General features: G+C 49.1%; 2 protein-coding genes across 7 annotated transcripts in view; both read right to left on the minus strand.

Moving 5' to 3' along the window:
- Nucleotides 1-660: 660 nt before the first annotated feature.
- GDPD2 (glycerophosphodiester phosphodiesterase domain containing 2) lies at nucleotides 661-10,174 on the minus strand. 3 transcript variants are annotated; one of them, XM_043458636.1, is made up of 18 exons: nucleotides 9,792-10,174; nucleotides 9,574-9,653; nucleotides 8,837-8,870; nucleotides 8,112-8,400; nucleotides 7,726-7,829; nucleotides 7,367-7,460; nucleotides 7,139-7,198; nucleotides 6,810-6,908; nucleotides 6,606-6,699; nucleotides 6,311-6,456; nucleotides 6,113-6,195; nucleotides 5,854-6,004; nucleotides 3,896-4,117; nucleotides 3,540-3,688; nucleotides 1,857-2,004; nucleotides 1,616-1,698; nucleotides 1,337-1,365; nucleotides 661-1,248 (listed from the first exon to the last, which is right to left on the minus strand). In XM_043458636.1, the coding sequence occupies exons 4-18, from the start codon at nucleotides 8,214-8,216 to the stop codon at nucleotides 1,196-1,198; spliced, it is 1,620 nt and encodes a 539-aa protein (XP_043314571.1). In that variant the 5' UTR covers nucleotides 8,217-8,400; nucleotides 8,837-8,870; nucleotides 9,574-9,653; nucleotides 9,792-10,174; the 3' UTR covers nucleotides 661-1,195. The 3 variants fall into 3 exon arrangements, with proteins under 3 accessions (XP_043314571.1, XP_043314570.1, XP_043314572.1); XM_043458635.1 differs by lacking the exon at nucleotides 9,574-9,653; XM_043458637.1 differs by lacking the exons at nucleotides 8,837-8,870; nucleotides 9,574-9,653.
- Nucleotides 10,175-11,901: 1,727 nt separating this feature from the next.
- The window catches only part of KIF4A (kinesin family member 4A), a 143,224-nt gene continuing 135,761 nt past the window's right edge, over nucleotides 11,902-19,364 (minus strand). For all 4 annotated transcript variants that reach the window (XM_043458802.1, XM_043458803.1, XM_043458805.1 and 1 more), the window contains exons 29-31: nucleotides 14,604-14,720; nucleotides 12,897-13,019; nucleotides 11,902-12,635 (exon numbers count right to left, since the gene is read on the minus strand). In XM_043458802.1, the coding sequence (XP_043314737.1) occupies nucleotides 12,432-12,635; nucleotides 12,897-13,019; nucleotides 14,604-14,720 (444 nt within the window). In that variant the 3' untranslated portion in view covers nucleotides 11,902-12,431. The remainder of the gene's footprint in view (nucleotides 12,636-12,896; nucleotides 13,020-14,603; nucleotides 14,721-19,364) is intronic.

A 19,364-nucleotide genomic window follows, 5' to 3' on the forward strand; every position in this document is an offset into this window, starting at 1 on the left:
GGAGAAATGAACCGGGGCGAATGTGGGTGCGGTGGGGGACTAAAGAGGCAGCCAGAGCCCCCTCCGGTCCTTGTGTTTTCCGTAGCCCCTCCCCCACTTCTATCAGTCACATAATCGTAGGCCAGCTCGGCGCCGGTCATGTAAATTGTTTAGTCCAGGGACTCACGAGCAGCAAACACACCGGGGAACTTGCTCCTCGTGGGTCGGGCAACCAGACCCTGCGCGCAACCCAGAGAAGCAAGAACATGTGGAAATCGGATCATGCCCTTGGGGTCTGGAGTCAAGAACACAGGTTCCCAACGGGCACGAGAAACAGGTGGCATCCAGCTAATACTTCACAGGTGACGACGGGCGCGGCCCTCCTTTTGGGGCAGGTGACCACAAGGTGGAGCTCCAGCGCAAGACTGCACAGCGCGCTTGGGCCACCGGGAATGTCCCCTGTGGCGTTAGCGCTCCTGCTGACCATTTGCAGCCCTTCATCGCCCCAGGTGGTCCACTTGCCACCGCCAACCCACGATTCTCCTCATGATGACCCCTCAATGTCATGTCACATACAACTCGAGATGCAAGGTGCATCCTCCTCCCAGCGCCAGCCCCGAGAAGATTAGACTGTGCCAAATGGGCATTAAATTCGTTGAATAACAGATTAATGGACAAGGGTCAAGAACCAGTGTGTCTTGAAGAAGACCGTGCACAAGAAAAAGCCACTTGCAGGCACAGAATTACATGGCTAGATGGGCTCTTTAGCAGGAGATGGGCTCTGTCTCTAGGCAGGAAATCATATAAATCGCATATGTCAAGAGAGACAGTGAATGGGGCCAGGTCGATGTCTCCATCATCTTACAGTTCTCTAGGAAAGGCTATTTTGTCATCTCCTTCAGTCACAGTTCTGAGCTGTCCCATCCCTGATACCCTGTGCCTGGTACACAAGAACACCTGCGCAGAGATCTGAAACATTCTCTTGGCAATCTCCTTGTCTCTTCCTCTGTTAAGTTTCGTTTGGGGAGAAACTTCTTGTGACTCAGTGTCTTTCTGACCACCTCAGGTCAAAATCCCAAGGGGAACACCTCCTGCTGGCAAAATTCACCCCATGCCAACCCCAGCAACATTCCACCTCAGCCACCCTCTCTTCCTTGCTGTTGGCCAATGCAAACAGGCCTCTGATTTTGGCTGGTGGGGGCCTAAGACAGGGCATTCACTCCGTGATGAAATTGTTGATCCTGGTCAGCAGCACTGCTGTTTCTAGCCCTGGAGAGTTAAGAGGGGACACACAGGGAGTGAGCAAGGGGAAGACTAGAGGAGGAGAAAAATGAGGTGAGGGGGAAAGAGCTCTTACCGGTTCTCTGTCTCTCCTTAGCACACCTCCTATGGGGAGAAAAGCTTCACATTGTAAGTTCAGCCAGCATCAAGCACAACCTTTTGACCCTGAGTTCCCCCAAACTGACTTTCCCAGGTTCGAGCCAATTAGACATATAAAGGAAGGGTTTAAGAATCTCCAAGGGTCCAAACAGACCAAACCCCAAGCCCTAGGCAGCATCAATGAGTCTGAATATGCCCCATCACCAGGACCCTAGGGAGAATGAAGACCCAGAAAGCTGAGGCACAAAGGACTCACCATTGTAGGAGGAAAGTCCACAAAAGCAGCAGGATGGAGACACAATTGGTAATGATCCATATTATCAGGTAGGTTCGAGCGGGCTGTGAGACAAGAGAAAGGTCCCTGTCAGTGGCCAGAGTCACCCATATACAGATCCAGGGGGTGTATGGGGGGAAATAAGTAAGGAAGAGGGGAACAGGGTTAAGGAGAAGCAGGGATAGGAAAAGAGGAGGAGGGGTGTCAGTCCCTGAGCTCTTACAATAAGCCAGACAGGGTAACGCATCTGCTGCAGCAGCTGGCAGTCGTTGGTGGTGACTGAATCCACCCCTGCACACCAGAGTAGGGAGAAGAGCCAGGGCTTGTTCACTACAAATAGGTTCACCGAGACGTTATGATGGTGCAGTGCCCTGTGCAGGCGGGGAAGAAATAGGGAACATTCAGAATCTTGAGGCTCCAGGCACAGGAGGGAAACAGCCCCTCTCCGTATCTGAATCCACAGTGTCCCTGCTCCAGAGCCATCACTTCTGCCTTTGGATAGCGGGCCCCTACCTGCCCTGTCTCCCAGTGGATTTCACCCATGGGTCCTAGTTTTGCTGTCTGGGGTCACACAAATGTGTCTCTCCTCTTTGTCCCATGCCATCCCTTAAGATGTCTGAGGGACAGTGTGACCACATACCCCTGAGTCTTCTTTTCTCCAGGCTCAACCACCCCAGTTGCTTCAATCAGGGACCTGGGTTATCATTCCTTTCACCATACCAACCTCTCTAATCTGATCTTACTCCCATTTACCAATGTTCCTTTTGAAGTATGGAGCCTGCATCTGAATGTGATAGCCTGCGTGGGCTGGGACTAGCTTAGAGGAGAGCAAAACTCCTCCTGCCTTCTGGGCGCTATGTCCATGTGACGGCAACCCAGGGTCAGGCTAGTTTTTGGCAATGTCACATGACTTTGGCTCATTTGTTATGCACAGTGTACAATCAAAGTCCTGGTCTTTTTCACACATGTTCCTGCTGATGCCAGTGTCTCCCTCTCTTATTTTTGTGCAATTGAGCTTCCTCTGGACCTTGAGCATGGGTCTTTACATGTATCTCCATTGCATTTCATCTTGGTACATTTGACCTGTCACCTTAGAGTGCTTAGACCTTCTGGGGCCTCCATTTCCCCCTCACCTTTTTCATTACCAATTCATGCCTTCTGGAAACATGATCAGCAGTCAATGTTGATCAGGACAAGACTAAGGGGAGTCTTAACCTGATATCCTATCTCCTCCCATGGTGACAACTTGGGGAAAGATCCTTGAAATACTTAATATGATAACTGGGCTATCATTCAGTCCACATTTTTTCCCTATCTAACCACAAGTATATTATAAGAGAGCTTGGTGACTACAGGTTTTGAAGTCTATTATGTTTTCTGGTTGCATCCACTCACATGTGGGACTTTCTTGCCTCTCTCTCCTGGATCCACCCTCTCTCTGGTGTAGAATGAAAGCTAAAATCCTGGTGGCCTACAAAGTCCTACCCAGTTTGGCCCCTGCCAACCTCTCCAATCTCACCTTCCCCTTGCTCATGAGGCTGCTGTTCTGCAGCTCTTCCCATTGTCACCTCCTTGTGACTTGTCAGGTCTCAGCCCAGACACCACCTCTTTCACCACTCTTTCTACTGTGACCTTCTCCCCTCTTTTCCAGTCTCTACCCCATTCCTACATTTTTGTCTTCATGTCACTTATCACTATCCAACATGCATATGTTTTGTGCAGTGGTTTATTATCTGTCTCTCCCATGCCCCAAACCTGCAATAAATAGAGCCTGACACATAGTAGGTGTTCAATAAGTATGTGTTGTATGAGCAAATGAATGAATGGCCTTTGCCCTCCTAGCCTTGGATCTTCTACACCATTAAGCCTCACATGACCCCCTCGGCTCCTTTCCTCTGGCACTCACTTGATATCCAACAGTGGCAGGTCTTGATAGGGGAGGTTGAGAAACTGGGGTCTCTCAGTGCCATGGCCTTCCAGATGTCCGTATATCTGGCGCATTTGGGGGGCCCTTTCTTGGACATAAGCCCGATCTTCATCCGGCAGCCAGAGGACCTGTGGTTCAGGGTAGGTGGGCATGAAGCTGGAGAAGGCCTGGGGATTCTGGGGGTGGCAGCAGGGGTAAAGGTGTATGACCACAGATGGGGTACCTGAGCTGGGGCAGGACTCTGGGGAGGGGGGATGCCTCAACATTATTGTCATGGTCTAGGGAAGGCAGGGGAGAGGGGCAAGAGGGGGCACTTGGGGTCCTGACAACATCACCATGGCTTGGGGCACTCCTGAACTCAGCACAGTCTCCAGTGTCTGGTTCACAAAACTGTCATGATATGTGTGGTTTCTTGGGGGGCGGCGCAGGTCAAATATGATAGAAAGGTTGAGGCCTTCAGCTTCCTTCAGTATCTCTTCCAAGGATGGCACTGTTTGACTCTCAGCATCTTCTCGATCATGGCCTGACAGCGGCTTAGCCCCCCAGAAAGTTTGTCTCTATAAGAAGAAGAAAATTATTTCAAGACCAGAAGAAGCCTCCAGGCTGTGCCGCCATCCTCATTATCTTTACTCGTTTCCCCCACTTGGTGAACAGCTTCGGCCCTCTGTTGAGTCAGAGTTTTTCCTTTTTCCTAACTGTGGTCTTTTCTCGACCCTCTGACACCTTACTCTGACCCCAACCTCCTACCCTCCGGGTTTCCTAACTTCCTCACTCTCACTACACTTTCTCTTGGTCTCATGGAGACCCCTGGGATCGTGACCCCTTGGTTTCCTCCCAGTCCATTGGACCCTTTCTAGCCACACTTACATCCCCTACCCATGGTCCATCCTCAGCTTAAACTACTTTTCAACAACCCCCTCAACTCCTTTCCTGCCCCATGTGCCCCACAAATCCTAAACTCTGATTGAATTCTACAATTGTCCACCTCCTCCACCCACTAGAATTGGGGGGGCAGAGAATATCACGTGGGCTGTTGGCCCTGTAGTCCTTTTTTGTGTTCTCTGTGCCACTTAGCCATCCTTTTACTTGCTCTTGATTTGCTCCCTCTCCCATTCCTCCTGCTGGCTATTCCAAACCTCTGCCACTCTCCCCTCCTCCCCTTGAAATCAACAAATGACCTTGCCTCCTAATCACATGGAAAAAGTGAACTATCAACACATTAAATATTTACTACATGCTAGGCAGTATTAGAAGTGCTTTATGTGTATTAATTTATTTAGTCCTCCTGACAATCCCACGAGGTAAGTACTGTTGTTACTCCCATTTTATAGATGAGGAAAATGAAGAACAGAGCCCCTAAAGAATGTTGCCCAGGCTCACACAGCCAGGAAGAGGCTAAGCCATGATTCAAACTCAGACATCCCTTACTCTTAAGCAATCAGATGTCTTCATCACTCAGAATACATACCCAGCTGAAGGGTTGGATTACGTGAGATTTTTCAATTTTAGGTTATTTCTCTGATGTTTTACTTTTTTTTTTAACAAGGAACTTGTATTACTTTGGTAATCAAGAAAAGGGGAGTTAAACAAATTAAGTATCCTTTGAAATATTTTCCATCATCTGCAGGATTGAAGTCCACACTTCTGGGCCTGGCATTCAAAGCCCACCAGAGACCAAGACTCTGCTCCCCCAGGCCCCAGCCAGCCTCAGCTCCCATGACTCCCATGCATCTCTATCTCCCACTTCCACTGAGCCACTTTTTCATTGTCTTGTTTTTTTTTGTTTTTGGCCACACCACACAGCTTGGGGGATCTTAGTTCCCCAACCAGGAATTGAACCCAAGCCCAAGGTAGTGAAAGTGCTGAGTCCTAACCACCGAACTGCCAGAAAATTTCTACTGAGCCACTCTTCATTCCCTGAAAACACTTCTTCATATTTCTGGGCTTTACCCAGCTTCTTCCCTCTAACCAGAATTCTTGTTCCCTGCCTTGCCCATCTTAAAAACTACCCTCACTTCATATGCTGCTCAGACATCCTCTCCTGTGAACCCGCTCCTGATCCTCTCCCACACTGCCCCTGCCCAACAGTGACCTCTCTCTCCTCTCTACCCAGTGCAGACCTTGTTCTCACCTGAGGTTTCCTATTCTGATAGCCTTACTAGGAAGGAATGATCTGAGGGCAGAGACTGTATACCTATTGCCCAGCACAGGGCTCAGCAGATGGTTATCAATGAATGAACTCTGCCCAGAGTGCCCCTGTACGTGGCTGTCCCTTGCAGAAGGCTGTCCTCACCTGAAGGAACCAGGCCCCAGCATTGAGCCTCTTCAGTTCAGCCCAGGAGAAGTTGCTGCTGTGGCTGTTGACTCGGTCTGGGAACACAGAGGCTACATCTGTGGTCCTGGTTAGGCGCTCATCATGCATGAGAAAGGGGATCCCGTCGGAGCTGAAGGCACAAGGGGAGTCAGAGGACCAAGCTCTGGGGCTGGTCATCACTTCTGGAGCTCCCCTGCTGTGTCATTTGGGTGGGAGAAGGGGCCCCAGCTTTCCTCACCTGACCATCACGTCGGTCTCAAACACAACAGCTCCACATTCAGCTGTCTTCCGCAGGGACATCAGGGTGTTCTCGGGGGCCAGCTGGGAAAGGTGAGGGAGCAGGGAAGGGTGGGAGCCTGGGAACCCACAGGCCTGGCCGCAGCAGCCTGGAGAAGCAGACCTTCCCCACCCTGCCAGCATTCTGCCCCACACTCACCATGGGGGCCCCTCGGTGTCCTATCAACTTAGGCTTGTGTGGTAGGTCTTTGGGTTCCATGATACAGGCTGAGGAGATGAATAGGGGTGCCAGGTAGATGCTCAGGGTGGCTCCCAAATATAGGAGCAGCAGCAGGATCTTGGGACCTGTGGGGAGTGGGGGACAGGCCATGGAGAAAGGGCGGTGGTGGGCCCTCAGGGTAGAAAACAGAGCGCAGGTGTAGGAAATGGAGCAGCAGGAGGCAGAAGCACTGGTGGGCATTAAGGGGACTGGAGGGTAGGGGTAGAGTTGGCACCTCTTTGGTGGATATGGTAGAAGGTATCAGCCACAGGCCAGGCCAGGAGGGTGATGCCAGCAGCTGCTCCAATGTGAAGGAATGGGGCTGTGGCCTGTGGACAAGAGCTGGTAAGGAGGGCTCTTCTCCTTAGAACCTTTCCCCTTCTCGTCCTAGGAGCTGCAGGCGAAGGTTCCCCCCAAGAGCTGGATATCAGCCACTCACCTGCAGTGACAGACGTAAGCTATGCCACTCCTCCTGCCATTGGACCTCCAGCCCCACAAGGCCAGCAGCCACAAGAATTATGATGAGGAGCAGCAGCACCTGGGGAACCAGAGGCGAGGAACACGTTTGTGTCAACCTGGGCTGCTTAGGCTGCCCCTCACTCTATGAAAACAGGAGCATTCCCTTCTCCTGGCTCATCCACTGTCCTCCTTTCATTCAACATATATTTACTGGGCTTTGGGTCCTGGGCTTGTGCCCAGGAAGAGAAGAGCCGGCTGAGCACCGGGTCCAGTGCGCCCCTCTCCCGCGTACGCCCATCCCCACTCTACCTTGTGGATGGTGTGCAGACATAGAGGCTGGCCATAGAGCCGCAGGAGCAGGGCCAGGAGCTGGGGGCAGAGGTGGTGGGAGTCATGATGTGCCGAGAGGGGTCACTGAGTGAGTTTCCTAGGCTGACCCCTCCCTCCTACCCTGCCCTCAGTGGCTAGGATGAGAGCAACTGCGTAGAGCTGCGAGGAAGGGAGGGCTAAGGTTAGGCCAGCTGTCTCTGCACCCACCAAGAGCAGGGATGCGTATGTGACCAGTAGAGAGATGACCAGCAGGAATGCCGGGGACCAGTCCATCCAGTGCCCCCAGTGCTGGAATAGGAATCTGTGGGAGGGGAGAGGGAGGTGTCCGAGTGGGGAAAGGGTGGTAGTAGTGGCCTGAGGGGAGTTGGGCTGGGTGGATCCAGGACCAGGGCTAGAAGGGAGTGAAGGAATGCCCTTCATGGGGTCAGGGGCTCCAAGGTCTGGGGAGACTTCATGGAAGGGTTTTCAAAGAGGCAGGGTAGGGGACAAGCCAGGCTGAGCACCCAGGGGTCCCAGGGTGGGGAGTAGATGGACATGTCTGCTGAGGAAGGGGGTCCGTGACACACTCATTGAAGTTGTGCAGGTCATTGAGAAGGATGAGCACGACGTACAGCCAGCCCAGGGAGAGGAGGAAGGTGAGGAAGAGCAGGCCAAACCAGAGGCATTCGCACTGCAGAGGGACAGGAGAGAAGCTCACAGCAGCTCACATCCCCACTTCGGCTCGGAGTCCCCAGGGGATGGCAGCTCAAGGGGGCTTCCTGCAAGGCGTGGGGCTGCTGTGCTTTGCAGGCAGTTCTTTCCATATTTGAAGGGATTTTCCTCCTGGGGAGAGAAAGTCCCTTCCCCATCCCTGTCCCTCCACTGTCTCTGAGCACACCTGGCTTTCTTTTCCCCTCCAAGTGGTCTCCGCCTTGGACTTCTGCCCCTACCCACCCCCGCATCCATACTTCACCTTGTCGGTTTGCCTCCCATCTCTGGGGCATTGCTTCCAGTGGCAGCTGTACAGGCAGTGGAAGCAGCGGGCCCAGACAGAGCAGCAGCCGGGGGACTCGGCCATGATGAGGGCCTGGGGGGAGGGACGCTCGGCTCTCAGGGACCCTGGCAGAAGGCAGATCCCAGCCTGAGCGGAGGCCTGGGCCACTGCTCAGCAACGGAGGTTACAGGGCAGGCTCCAAGTGCCAGATTGGAGGAGGAGATGAGCAAAGGGGACAGTTTCCGGGGTCTTCTTTTAAACGGCACACCTAGAAATTCAGTGAGACACTCACGAGGTCTAGCCTCTAGGCAGATACACACCCACCCTGTCCAACTCCTCCCCTTTTAACAGCATCCCTATCTGGGGATGGAGTGCTTGCCTCGGGTGGGGACTCAGGAAAAACTGCCTGGGGTGGGGCAAACAGGGTTTAGCAAGCTGAGGCAAATCTGGCCAAGCTTCAGGCAGCCCCATGGTGTGGCTTTCACCACAGGAACCAGGAAAAACCTGAAGCAGAGGCACCAGCCCTGGCCTGGGACCCAGGGAGGCCTGGCTAGTGGCTAGTTGGTCAGTTGCTGTGGATACAGAGATTGGAGACATCACAAAGCTCTGAACTGAAAGATTCTATTTCCATCTTCCGGAGGGCAGGGGGCACCACCAGCATGGAGAATTCTTGAGGAGTACAAGTTGCCTGGGTCACTCCTTACCTCCTGAAGGAACTTTTTTCCTGCCGGCACACACCTGGAAAATCGAAGCCCTTTTGCCCCAGTCCTGTCCCTTCCTGCCCAGTCATCCCCCCACCCTAGGCAGGAACCAAGTTGCCGCCTTTCCCCTTTCAGGGGCCCCGCCCTCTGAGGTCACTTTGGTGAAAGTACAACAGATACAGGGCAAAGGTATGCCTGGGGCTGTGTGGTTGTCTTAGGGCAGGGGATCCCTGAACCTTGTGCTTTGGGGTCAAGCTGAGACCAAGCTGGCTTACTGATCCCCAGACGAGGCTGGGCATGTGATTGTGAGTCTACATGAGAAGGTGTGGGGTTTGTGTCAGCATTTGCATGTGCGTGTGCACTAGTGGCTGGTAGTGAAATGGGTTTCTAGGTGACTTGGAATATGTAACAGTGCCCCTCGATACACCCAAAGTGTGTGTGGTCTGGGCTCCCCTGAGGCTGTGAGGTCTTAGGCGTGCACAGTGGCCGGGACCCTGAAAGGAGTGAGGATGTGGCTGCTCCTGAAACAGCCCTTCTCACCCTCTGCTTGCCTTTGGAAAGGAGAGTTGGGGAAGAGCCTGGAAGTTAGGGGGCTGAAGCTGAGGGAGGGTCTGAGGGAGGAAACCTCTCCCCTCCCTGACACCCCTCTAAGGAAAAAGCCCACCCAAAGGGAGGTCCCCTGCCTCTTCCCATGGTGGGACCAGCAAGTGCTAGGAGCCTGCCTTGGGCTACATCCGTACCTCAGGTCCTGCCCCTGCACCCCAGTCACTGCCTTCCAGGGTCCCCTTTTCCTCCAGGAGCTGTAGGATGGGGCCAGGAGCTGAGCAGTCAGAAAACTCCAGTCAGGGATGCTGACCAGGGGTGCTGCTCAATCCCTGGGCCCAATGCCTGCCAGCAGGAGCCGGTCTCCTCCCCGCCACTCCCGCCTGTGGCCCCAAGCCTTCCCAAGCCCTCACACCTTTTTTCAGCAGCAACTCCGCTCTGTGCTCTGCACTGCTTCCCAGCTTCTGTCCGAGGTGTCTGCCTCCTCCCTCTTCCAGTACTTGGCTCAGCCCCACCAGTCAAACAGGTGGCACTGTTGCCACCTATCGGAGGTTGTGTGGGTCCTCTCCTAAGGTCTGCAGCTGCTCTGTGGCCTGTGGTGTCTGTGCCCCGTCCGTCTGTCCGTCCGTGGGTCGGTGGGAAGATGGGAACAGGAAGGGGGAGGGTGAGCAGATCTTTTTCTTTACTCGCTGCCGCTGCCGCCGGTCAGGGGGCTTGGGGTGAGGAATTCCTTTGTGCAGCTTTCCCCATCCCTCTGTCCCTCCTCCTGTTCTCCTCTCAGTCACTGCTGGGGCTTTGTCCTGGCTCAGGGAAGCGAGGGCTGAGGGCACGGGTGGGCGGGAAGCTAGGGGGAGGTGACCACACAACTTTGGAACTTGGCAGTAAGGAGCAGGGGCCCAGTTAGTCCCCTGGAAAAGGGTGTGTATGTGTGTGAGGAAGTCTAGCATTCAGTCTCAAGCTCCCTGGGAGGAGAGCTTTAATTTATCAGCCTCCCCTTCCCTCTTGGGATCCACGTCTGCAAGGTGGTGCATCTAGAAGAGAACTCAAGAGTTGCAAGCCACTTCCTGTTTCACCCTGTTTCTGGACCAGGGGTTTCTGGGGACCTGGTGGGGCCTGAGTGACACTAGCAGCCCTTCTCTTCCACCCATCAGCCCAGAAAGGAGATGCTCATTTAAGATGTGCTGAGATTTGCATCATTCCAGCTGCCTTGACCCCAAGGCATCTACAGTCTCTTTCCAAGAATCACTCAAAGAGTGTATAATGTTAGGGTCACCAGCTTTTGGAAGGTGAACACATACAAAGGACACTGTCACCACACCATCAAGCAGGAGAGGGATGGCTGGTGGACTGTATAGTCAGCTTAGCCCTAAAGCATGGGGCGGGCTCTGGGTGGGCTGGGGACTAGGGGCTGGCTTTGACTGACCTTCCCGCTCTACCTTTTGGTTTTTTACTTTTTTACCAAAAGTGTTGGTGGGAAAGAATGTTTTCTCTGGGAATAAGCTTACCCCTCCCCCTAAACGCACTGGATTTGAAAACAGTGAGATGACTGGCTCTCTTATGCCAAGAGCTGGCCCCCCTCCTTCTCTGCCTTTCCATTGTATCCAGAGGCTCTAGTTGGCAATGGCAAAGGCTCCCTTGCTCCCTCGGCATTAAAATGCAAAGAGAAGCAGGGCCGCTTGCTGGCAGGAGGCCAGCAAAGGCTGCAGGGTCACCTCGCTCTAGGCAGGTTATCCTTCAGTTTCCTCTACTTGGACTCTGTTGGATTCTGGAGGAGTCTTGGCTTTCATGTGCTGAATTCTGGGGGTACTTTTGGAGCTTTATTTGGGGGGTGGGGGCTGGGATTCAGAATGCATGGATATGAAGGCCCTAGGACCAGGGCCTTAAGCAAAGATAGAGAGCCCTGATGCAGCAAGAGGAGTCAGCCACGCCCCTCCTCTTCCCTTTTAGAGGAGAAAGCAGGCAGCGAGTGGGGTGCTGTCCGGGGGCTGGGCAGCAGTAACATCCCACGTCCAGGCAATGCCAGGTCAGGCTGCGGGGCATTAGTTAATGGCCACCACTGTCGTTCTTGGGTCACGTAAGTTTTGGTGTCACATCTGGGTTCAAGTCATAGCTCTATTACTAACTGTGACCAGTGAAGTGACAGCTTCTTTGTATCTGTCTCCTCATGTGCAAAATGAGACCTATTCACCTTGAATGTTTTTTTGAGGAGCGGATAAAATTGTGGCAAGCACATGGAGATGCTTAGTAAATATGGTATCTTCCCCAGAAATCTGAAGGTCAGGCAGGCTCTCCAGTGAAGCTCAGGTCACTGGCCTTGCTAGCATTATTCTAACTTCCTGAGATAACAGCAACATGAAGACACATGGCTTGCGCTCCACATACCCCTTGGGGAAAGAGCGCTGCTACAAGGCGGTGAGGTTTGGGCACTTGCACCAGCTTCCTTAATAGCATTCCTAGGGGTGGAGGAACACGGGTTGAAATTGTATTTCTCCCTCTGGCACAGAAGAATCTTTCCAAACAGCAGATGGACTAAGATTTATTTATTTACTTAACATTAACATTTAAAAAGATTTCATTTACCTCCGAGCAACATGAAAGACAACTGAGGGTGCTGTTAAAACATTGAAATCCAGAGACAGGAAAGATCCCAACCCCATTCTGGAGGTGGCATGAAGGATCTGTGCCAGGCCTCCAACACAGAGCAGGCTCTGCCATTAAGCTGAGACAACCTTGAGATAAGACAGCCTCAGCCTCGTTCCCATCTGGAGACAGCCCTAACTGCTCACGAGGAGGAAAGAGCTAGATTGTACTGAAGACTCGTTCCTGATGAGTCACCAGAAAGGTCTCTGAAGAGAGTTGGTTCTCTCTTCAGCAGGTAGCTCAGCACCCTTCTGGAGAAGAGAGTAGTGTGCTGGACACCCTTTTTCAGTAACATGTTGTTCCTTTTTTTCACAGCAAGGAGTCCGAAATCAAGAGGAGTCATTAAAAAACACTTCTGGCCGCAACCTGAATGCATCTCCCAGGCCAGATTGGGGCAGAGATGATGAATCCATCTTCAGTGGGCCTCTTCTTCAATGGGGGAGCAGCCAGAGAAGAAGCTGGTATTGCTGGCCAGGGCTCGTTTCTTTTTCTTCCCTGGAGCTTTATTTCCTTGGGTTTCTGTTGCTACATGTTTCGACTCTGAGAGGCCAAGGGAGGAGGCAGCTGGAGCCGTCTTCTTTAACAGCACCTGCTCCACGTCACTCATCTCTTTCAGGATCTAGGAAGGACAGAGATAGCTGTGACTAGATCTGGGCTGGGTTCAGAGGCTCAGCACAGCCTAGCCACTACAAATACTTAGCACACTCCCAGAGGTGACCCCCCAAATTGCTCTGTTGAAGAAAACACTCTAGCCAATGCCCAATTCTCAGCAAGCTGATTGTACCTTTATTTCCCTTCCCCACCCCACAGCTCTCTGTCAGTGCTAAAGCAGAGATGGACACTGATACATTTGGAAACACCTGGCTTTTAGCCCACCTACCTTGCTGTTGGGAGTGGCACAGACAGGGTTAAAGAAGCTCAATCCTGGGGTCACCTCTGTGGGATCCTCCAGTTTGAAGGAGCCTTCAGAATCCTGAGTCCGCTCAACTGTGCCCAGGCTATCCTGAGAACCAAGCAGACTGGCATGTTAGAAATTCAGCTCCTAGGGTTACATAGTTGGTTTGCTCCCCTTCAGCCAGGGAGGTACCAGCTCTGAGAGCCTCATCAGACAGTCTAAGCAAGTCTTAGGGTGATCCTGCTGGGCGGGGCTCACAATGCTCAAAGGAAACCTCTGAAGGCAAAGGATTGGAGAGGAGAGCACAGGACACATCATGAGGCAAGGTTTAAAACAAGGCTGAGCCTTGGCCATTTCTTCCATTAATCCTCTCCCCTCCACAATCTACATTATCCTTTTTAGCATTTCTGCAGAGTGTTGCCTGTATCAGTCTTCCTTTCAGAGAGGAAGCTGAGGCCAAGAGAGAGGAGTTGCTTAGGTAACAAGGCGACTCTGTGGTAGAGCTTGGATTAGATTTATAGCCTGTTGTCATGGAAACTGAAGTGGATTAAAAGTCAGGAAGCCTGAGGTCTAATCTTAGCCGCCATGACCAGCTGTATAATATCGGGCAAGTCACTGAGGCTTATCTCTGGGCCTTAGTTTCCTTCTCTGTAAAATGGCAGTATTGGACTAGATCAGTGGTTTTACAACTGAAATTCTTAGAGGAAACTTGATAAATAAACAAGAGCAAGCTGCTTTGGCTGGCATGGGGTCAAACTGAGTTGGGCCATAATCCTCTACCTGGAGCCACTGTAGGACTCTAGAACCTAAACTGAGAAAAACATGGGAACAGAGAACCCTTAAGGTCTTTCTATAATGCTACTTCTACAGTTCTTAGCCTGACCTCTAGCTTGTCATTTTAATTCTCTAATGACTACCTATTCTAGAAGTCTTTTAAATAGAAGACCCAGGGCAAAACTGCGAAATGCATGGTGAACTAGTCTTGCCGGAATTCTTGTGTATTACATGGAGAGCGGTAGGAATGAACTTTTGCTCGTGGGCACAGGTGGGCAGAAGGCAAGGACGGGGATCTGACCTTCCTGGTGCTGCCCGTCTCCTGCACATTTTGTTCACCTGAGTTTGCTATTCCCGGGAGCAGTGTAAGAACAGTTACAGTCAGCTTGGCTCATGAACAGTGCTTATTAGGAAGACCAAGTTCCTGTGGGTCTTTTCCTAGAGCCATGGAATAGCCGGTACCCATGGCGAAGGTCTAAGTAACTAATGTCTCAAGATGTCAGAAGGATTAACTTCTTTCCTGGAAGATGCTACCTCAGCACGTGGCCCTTACAATTTCAGCTAAGCCTCTTGACTAGTTTGATCCTGTGTGGCTGTATGCCTGTCAATGCTTGCTCTCTGGTTCCTTGTTCCTGCTGTAGACATTGCATAGAAATTTTATAGCCAAGGCCGGGGGTGAGGAACTGCATATCTGGGAATCTCCTGGGAGGGGCTGTGGCTTCTGGAGGGGTGGTGTGGACAGGCTAGCAGCAAGAAAGAAGGACTGAGAAATGAAATAGCTTTTTTCTGGTTCAGGGGGAAGGAGGGTAGGAAGGGCTGAGCAGGAGACTCCAGGTTTCAAGACTGAAGGTGGAAGAAAAGGGCACAGACTTCTGGGAGATCTGAAGGGATGGTGATGGGTGACAGCACTGATCCTACCTTGTCTTGCTGACGGTTCCTACACTTTGTGGCGTCACAGCTGCAGTCTGCGCCACAGTCCAATTTTTGCTTCCTGCACCCACACTGCTTGTTCCCACACCAGCCCTTGCAGGAACACTGCAAAACAGGTTTGTAGAAAGAAACATTACTGAGTCAGAAGACTAGGTTTGAAGTACCTTCCCTTCATTCGCAAGCCATTCTAGAAAAAATGAAAAACTTCTATCTTTGCAGTCCTCTCTTCTTTAGTGAAACAATGATCACCAAGAACCACCATAGGTTTTCTAAGAACAAGTCATGCCACACTTTTGGGATAATATACTTGAAAGACAGATTGGAGGGGTACCATAATAATGCAGAGCAATTGACAAAGATTTTCATGATGATTTTATGGCCAAAGTGAAGGACTGTGAGCTGGATGGGAGTAGAGTTAGACAGATTTAATAACTGAGTAGAGTTGCTCAGTGTCTTGAGATCTACCCAGCTGTACTTGCATCCAACTCACATTTCTAGTTTGTTTAGTGTTGGTCTCGGCTTTGTCCTCAGCAGTTTAATCATTCAACATTTTAATAAATCACTGATGATATGAAATAAAATAATTTACATCTGTATAGCACTTTACAGTTTTCTGAGTACTTTCATATATAGAAATGCAAAATCTCATTTGAGTCTCATAGCCAGTCTACAAGGTAGGCATATTCATCAGTGGTAACAATGACATAAAGCTGGAAGGATGATTAATACGTAAGATAACAGAATCACAATACAAATATATTTTGACAGGCTGGAATCATGGGCTGGAAGTAGACAGAAAAGTTATAGCAGGGATAAATGTAAGTGTACCATTTAGGTTCCCCCCCAAATCAGCCATATAAATATAATATGGGTGGAAATCTGGCTTAAAAGAAGTTTGTGAAGGGAATTCCCTGGCAGTCCAGTCCTTAGGACTCTGAGACGTCACTGCTGAGGGCTTGAGGGCCTGGGTTCAATCCCTGGTCAGGGAACTAAGATCCTATAAGCTGCACTCGCAACTGGGCCCAAAACAAACAAAAACCCTGAAAACACACACATACACAAAAAAGGTAGTTTGTGCAAAAAAGGTCTAGGGACTTGAGGTGTCAGCAAGCTTCGAGTCAACAGTGTGAAATGGCTGTCAGAAAGTCAGGCAGAAATTTGGAGTTCAGAAATCACAAGAAGTGAAGAAATTTGCTTCACTATACCTGGGTCAGTCAGATCCCATTTGAAATAACATATTCTATTTTGAAGGGAAGTTGCTCAGTCATGTCTGACTCTTTGCAACCTCATGGACCTACCACACTCCTCTGTCCATGGGATTTTTGGCATATAAAAAGTGTAGACAATAAAAAAAACCCACTCATGTTCCCAATCCTCAATTTGGCTAGTTGCGGCATGTGTGATTTAGCTCTCCGACCAGGGGTGGAAGCTGTGCCCCTGGCATTGGAAGCGTGGAATCTTAACCACTGGACCACCAGGGAAGTCCCCCCAATCCTTCTTTGATGAGTAAAAAACAGATACAACTGAAGCATCCTGTCTACCCTTTCCTGATCCCATTCACCTCCCTCCCTCTCAGGGGCAGTCTCTTGAATTAGATGCTTATTCATGTGTGTCTTTTACCACAAATCTGTTGATGCATGTAGCTCCTGTTACATGCATCTTCACTCTCTGGATATGCCACAGTTGATCCATACTCATCACAGTGCCACATTTCACCCTTACTAAAAAGGCTACAGTAGTAATATCTTATATTAACATATGCCAGGCACTGTTACAAGTGCTTTCCACATATTAAGCCCATTTTATCAATATGTTTCCTTGCACACACATTCAGGAGTTCACTGTGTGCACGTGTTTCATAAAGAGGGCATTAAACAAAAAGTGGCGGGTGACCAGCATTACAGGAAGTGATGTTATAAGAGAAATGGTAGAAGGAAATAGGATAGTTTGACTTGGAACAAATATAGGTGGCAGAGCTCATAGAATGATGGATTAGTCAGAGGAGACCTCAGTGACCACTTAAAGCCTGATTTGATGTATGAAGCCCCACTCTAACATCTCTGGTCTTATTATCCAACGATCTATTTATCCTGAGATAACAGTTTCTATATAAATTCTGACCTCAGGACCCAATTCTGCCATCTGGAATGACATGAAATCAGTTTAACCCCACTTTCACAGCACAGATGTTTAAACCCTGAGTATCATCTTCACTCCCCAGTCCCACTCTGTCCAAATCCTCTCAAAGCTAAATATACCTAGCTCCCTCAATGATTCACCACATGACATGTTTTCCAAGAATTCTCAGCACCTTAGCTATATATCAATTTGTCCAAGTTCATCTTTAATTGTGACATCCAGAAATGAGCACAACTTTCTAAATGTGGTGTGACCATTGTGAAGTAGATTGAGAGAAACACCTCCCTTGTTATGAACTCAATAGTTCTGGTTATGAGCCCTAAAATCACAGTAACATTTTTTAGCTTGCCATCTTTGTGTATTCATGCTGCATTTATAGCTAAATTCAAGTCCTCAACTCTCTTTCATATGGACAACCATCACCATTGTTCTGTAGTTGTAAAGGTAAAAGAAACCATTAAAACACCTACCCCTCCTTATTATGAGAATAATATACAGTACTCTATAAAATCTGAAAATCAAAATCATGATTTTTAATATTTAACAATTGCATATGGCCTTTCATTATGTGGAAATATCAATGTACTTAATCAGTCACTTAATGTTAGATATTAAGATTATTTTGAAAAAAAAAAAAGATTATTTTGAAAGAAATTGTTTACCATTATAAATCATGTTACACACAGCAAATATCCTGGTATATAAATACAATCCAAATCTTACCATGACTGACAAGGGCCCTGATTACCCCTCTGACCTGCCCTTGTACTGCACCCTTTCATTTCTCAATATCCTCCAGCCACACTGACCTTTTCAGCTGCTCCTTGATAAGACAAGATCATTCTTACTCTGAGACCTTTGCAGTTATGGTTTCCTTTCCCTGAAATGTTCTTCTGACTTTTTCCTGGCTTGTTCCTTCACTTTGTTCAGATCTCAGCTTAAATATCTCCTCTTTAGAGAGGCCTCTTCCAAGCACTCTTCCAAAGTACTCTTTTCCTACTCCATCATTCTCTAAGATTTGACTATATTTTTGTTTCATCTCTTACCATCTAAAATTATTTTGTTTTCTGGTCACTTTGTGTCTCTCTCCACAAGAATGTCTTCAGTTTCATGAGGCCAAGGATCTGACGTCTGTTTATTATCCTCAGCACCTAGAAGCAGGGCCTGATACATAGTCCGATGCTCAAAAATGATTTATAAATCTTTTTACATATCAATGACTATTTCCTTAGTATAAATACCTAGGTGTATAATTACAGGGCTGAAGGAAAGGAACATTTTTTAAAATTTATTTTTAGTTGGAAGATAATTGCTTTACAATGTTGTGTTGGTTTCTGCCATACAACAGTGTATCAGCCATACATTATGTTCAGTCATATCTGACTCTCTGTGACCCCATGGACTGCAGCATGCCAGGTTTCTCTGTCCATCACCAATTCCGGAGCTTGCTCAAACTCATGTCTATCAAGTCAGTGATGCCATCCTACCATTTCATCCTCTGTCATTCCCTTCTCCTGTCTTCAATCTTTCCTAGCATCAGGATTTTTTCCAATGAGTCAGTTCTTCGTATCAGGTAGCCAAAGTATTGGAGTTTCAGTTTCAACATCAGTCCTTCCAATGAATATTCAGGACTGATTTCCTTTAAGATTGACTGATTTGATCTCTTTGCAGCCCAAGGGACTTGCAAGAGTCTTCTCCAACACCACACTTCAAAAGCATCAATTCTTCAGCACTCAGCTTTCTTTAAGGTCCAACTCTCACATACATACATGACTACTGGAAAAACCACAGCGTTGATTAGATGGACCTTTGTCAGCAAAGTAATATCTCTGCTTTTTAATATGTTGTCCAGGTTGGTCATAGCTTTTCTTCCAAGGAGCAAGTGTCTTTTAATTTCATGGGTAGTCACCATCTCCAATGATTTTGGAGCTCCCCAAAATAAAGTCTCTCAATCTTTCCATTGTTTCCCCATGTATTTGCCATGAAATGATGGGACCAGAGGCCATGATCTCTGTTTTTTCAATGCTGAGTTTTAAGCCAGCTTTTTCACTCTCCTGTCACCCTCATCAGAAGGCTCTTTAGATCCTCTTCAATTTCTGCTATAAGGGTGGTGTCATCTGCATATCTGAGGTTATTGATATGTCTCCTGGCGATCTTGACTCCAGCTTGTGTTTCACCTAGCCTGGCATTTAGCCTGATGTACTCTGCATATAAGCTAAATAAGCAGGGTGACAATAAACAGCTGTGACGACGTACTCTTTTTCCGATTTGGAACCAGTCCATTGTTTCACGTACGGTTCTAAATGTCGCTTCTTGACCAGCATATAGACTTCTCAGGAGGCAGGTAAGGTGGTCTGGTATTCCCATCTCTTGAAAAATTTTCAGCAGTTTGCTGTGATCCACACAATCAAAGGCTTTAGCATAGTCAATGAAGCAGAAGTAGATGCTTTTCTGGAATTCTCTTGTGTTTTCTATGATCAAATGAATGTTGGCAATTTGATCTCTGGTTCCTCTGCCTTTTCTAAATCCAGCTTGAAAATCTGGAAGTTCTTGGTTCATGTACTGTTGAAGTCTAGCTTGGGGAATTTTGAGCATTACTTTGCTACCATG

The sequence above is a fragment of the Cervus canadensis genome, chromosome X (assembly GCF_019320065.1).
Source record: "Cervus canadensis isolate Bull #8, Minnesota chromosome X, ASM1932006v1, whole genome shotgun sequence".
In the NCBI taxonomy this organism is placed as follows: Eukaryota; Metazoa; Chordata; class Mammalia; order Artiodactyla; family Cervidae; genus Cervus; species Cervus canadensis.